The sequence below is a fragment of the Zea mays genome, chromosome 9, assembly GCF_902167145.1.
Source record: "Zea mays cultivar B73 chromosome 9, Zm-B73-REFERENCE-NAM-5.0, whole genome shotgun sequence".
Classification (NCBI taxonomy): Eukaryota; Viridiplantae; Streptophyta; class Magnoliopsida; order Poales; family Poaceae; genus Zea; species Zea mays.
In genome coordinates, this window is record NC_050104.1 from 122,462,654 (window position 1) to 122,466,521 (window position 3,868).

Genomic DNA, 3,868 nt, shown 5'->3' on the forward strand with positions numbered 1-3,868 from the left:
GGAAATTTCTGTTGGTTTGGTGTAGCGTTCGCTCCGAGCTAGCTCTGCGGCGTTCGCTAGCAAACACACACACAGGCAGCGAACTGCAAAATATCAGGCACGAACCACGCAAGGTTGCTTCGCGATCAACGACTAGGCGTCACGGGTGATAGTATGAGAACACATCGTCACATGCAACCCAGCTGGAGTAGTGTGGGACTGCCCATACATGCGACTTCAAGCCGACTCGATCGGTTGATGATTTCAGAGTCACACTTCTTCATCATTTCGCAACTAAATGTATATTAATTAGCGGAGAACTTCCATCAGATCCGATCATGCACGAACATCGGTGTTCTTGCTAGCACAACCGGCAGGCAAAATAACGAAATAATCAACCAGAATCACACGACACACATCTGCATGATTTTTATTCAGTGAATACGAAGTAATCAACCAGAATCAACAAGAACGGAAAGCGGGTAGCGTTTTGTTCAATCGTCTATATGAAAGGTCAGTAAATACATGATTTTTTATTGACCACCATAGACTTAAGAAAACTGCTAGTAAAGATACATCTGCATGCACTGATGGTTTATAGTAGCCATGGGCTCGTAGTTTTCATTTCTACTAGTGCATGTATATTATAAACTGCCATTTAAAAATCGTAAGTGCCAGCGAAAATCAATTGTGTGCTAGCTACTAGCTAGTAGTGGTGCTTAAGTTGATCATACATTCATTCAGTGAACACCGAAACATGTGAAAGAAGAGCGTCTTAACCTATTTACAGGTCAACAGCGCATACCTCTAAATTAAAAGTAAACCTGAGATTTACCAAAATTCAGTGTCTACGATATGATTTTTTCTACCTCGTAAAGTTATAATCAGTGTGATAGATCCTTTTATATCCCTTTATGATGTACACCGGTAAGGCAATTAAGTAAAACGTGTCAAGTAGTAAATATATATAAGTTGGCAACTCACGAGATGCATGGCAGGAGTCCTGACCCATCACGGGCTATAGCTATAGCTCTTGTTACGTGAATTCAGCATGATTGCTCAACTTGATTCTGTATTTCCACATGGGGAACAATTGGCATATCTCCCGCTAATAACTGGCGCGTTCAGATACAACCATGCAATGACCAGATCGATCGAATCACACACACACATGCATTGGAGCATTCATGTGCGAATGCCGCCAAGCACGAAAGCATCTCCCTCCACACCATCCATCAGCTATAAAAACCAAGCCAAACACCCTGTGAAAACCATCCCAAAGAGCACGCAGCGCAGCACTGAAGCACCACTTCCTGCACTCACTGCTAGCTGCTCACACCGTGCTAGTAACAGTCCATCACCAGTCACCACCAATGGCTCCCAAGGTTGCGCTCTTCCTTGCCCTCGGCCTTCTCTTCGCTGCCGCCGCGAATGGCTGCGAACCCTACTGTCCCGGCCCAGTCGTCCCAACGCCGCCAGTCGTGCCGACGCCGTCGTCGCACAGCCACGGCCGCTGCCCGATCGACGCGCTCAAACTCAAGGTGTGCGCCAACGTGCTAGGCCTCGTCAAGGTCGGCCTGCCCCAGCACGAGCAATGCTGCCCACTGCTGGAGGGGCTGGTGGACCTCGATGTCGCACTGTGCCTCTGCACCGCCATCAAGGCCAACGTCCTCGGCATCCACCTCAATATGCCCCTTAGCCTCAACCTCATCCTCAACAACTGCGGCAAGATTTGCCCGGAGGACTTCACTTGCCCCAACTAATTGAGCTGAATATGGAGATAAAACCAGCATCCAAGGAATGTACCCCTTAATATTCGATCTCGCGATTCTGATTGTGACTTGATCATCATCACTGTTTATCTATTTTTATATTTTATACTTAATTATCAATAAGAAACATTCACATTTTTTGTTTTGAGAAAGAGGGCAAAATATGTGCACCATTACTGTTTTAGAACAATCGTGTTCTCTGTCTCCCTGAGGAGTTTTCCGGGAGGTATCTATAAGACAGAACGAGCGTTGATCAATAAATCTCGTTGCCCTCCTAGTCAGTCAGAATCTTCCTTTGTTGCATATCTAGCTAGGTGGCATGCAGCGTACACGTGACGGGGGAGATGCCTCTCGACCTCTTAATAAAGTCGGATTAAAACAAGTCTATGGACATATCAATATAATTAAAGAGTTAATTAAATAGACACTACAAAATCGAGTGAAATGTTGAGCTATTACAGTGGTGGCAGCGACCTCTCCTTCAGTTCAAAAGGTATCAGTTGACAAAAAGATTGAGAAAGTGTAGGATAAGATCCAGTTGGTATATATGATCTTTATGTGTACATGAAATTCAATATCCGTGTGATTGGTGGTGCGCGTCCGAGCGTGCAAAACTCATTTGTTTCAAAAATCCCATGGACCAGTATGTTTGGTTGCTTGAATATGTTCTTGGGCCAGGCAGTGTTCATGCAAAAGGTTGGCCTCAGCCAGGCCCATGGGATACGCCCAAAGACTGCGTTCTTCATGAGCCTTGTTGTGCTCATCACTGGCTAGACCCTCCTCATCCCCGAGGCTGCATCAGCGTGTGATAGGGTTTCTCATTTGTAGCTGTCACTGTCGAGGTTTCCCTCTCCCGCATCCTCTCGCCCTCGTGCTCTCCCTCAAGATCTTGCACCCTCCCCTCCCCTCGCTGTTGAGGCTTGCTCCTTCCAGGGATCGTCATGAGTAAGGAGGTTTGACACTCTCTTGACCTCTCCCCCTAGACACGAGCTCTTTGTCTAGATCTAAGAATCTTGAGTACTATCTATTCCCCTGAGCTCTTCATCTAGATCTAAGAATCTTGAGTACTAATGGTAGTTGTGGTTGTGTACATCATGGTTTCTGGTTTTTATGTAGTATTGTGCAATGATGTTCGCATATTTGACCCTCTCCCGGTGGAAGTACCGTTTGATGTACTTAGGACCTTGGGTGTCTCCTAGAGGGGGGATAGGCATTAATAAATACTTTAACTCTATTAAACTTTCTTACTTGACTTTAAAAGTCGATTGCAGCAAAATAATGTCTTGTCCAAGGTCAACCTGCACTTCACAAACACTTATAACAATTATAAATGAGAAGTGCAAATAAGAAATAAAGCAATGAGAAAGACACATCGATTTTTTCCGTGGTTCGACCAAGTCTCAAATGCTTGCCTACATCCACGTTGGGGTTAGCCAACCGGCTTGGAGTCCATTTCAACTCCTTTGTCCTTTTACTCAAGTTTATCACGCTTGTGATAAACCCAGACTTCCACTATCACTTGTTGTAGTTACAACAATCCTGAGGCTAACCACAACTTGGTAGCTCTCCATCGGATGATGAACTCAACCCGAATGCTTGCTCAAGATCACCACTAGCTGTTATATGTAGCCCTCCACCACACATGCCTCTCTCTATGACTAGATCACACACGACTGACTTGATCTCGCAAAGGAACACACTAGAGAGGGCTAAATATTTGCTAGAATGTGAGCTCTCTATGATAAGATCATTTTGTTAATCGGAACATGGAGAACGACCTGAGAAAATAGTGCTACCACAAGGGTGGAATGGGACGACCTTGGATAATTAATCAGGAAAGCTAATGTGTGAGAATCCTTACTCGAAAGAAGCAAGTAGAGAGTACATTGTTGCAAGTATAGGGAGGTTCTCAGGTCGATTTGTCTGTGATAGCTTTTCTGACGAGGGATTCCTATACTTCCTTTTGCCTGAAACTATAGCGGGTTTTCTCATGCTAGTGGAACTTTGGAAAGGCCTTGTAGTGACACCCTACCTCGCCTCCTCGGAAGAGGTGTATGGGATTCATGACCCTGTGGTAGATGGGTATCATGGCTTGTGGGTAAAGATGTGCAACCTCT

At 45.2% G+C, this 3,868-nt stretch overlaps 1 protein-coding gene across 1 annotated transcript; it reads left to right on the top strand.

Moving 5' to 3' along the window:
• Positions 1-1,238: 1,238 nt before the first annotated feature.
• On the top strand, positions 1,239-2,008 carry LOC103638954 (cortical cell-delineating protein-like). The gene has a single exon (XM_008661740.2). It carries the CDS (start codon positions 1,353-1,355, stop codon positions 1,740-1,742), a length of 390 nt encoding a protein of 129 aa, XP_008659962.1. The 5' UTR covers positions 1,239-1,352; the 3' UTR covers positions 1,743-2,008.
• The last annotated feature ends 1,860 nt before the right edge of the window (positions 2,009-3,868 follow it).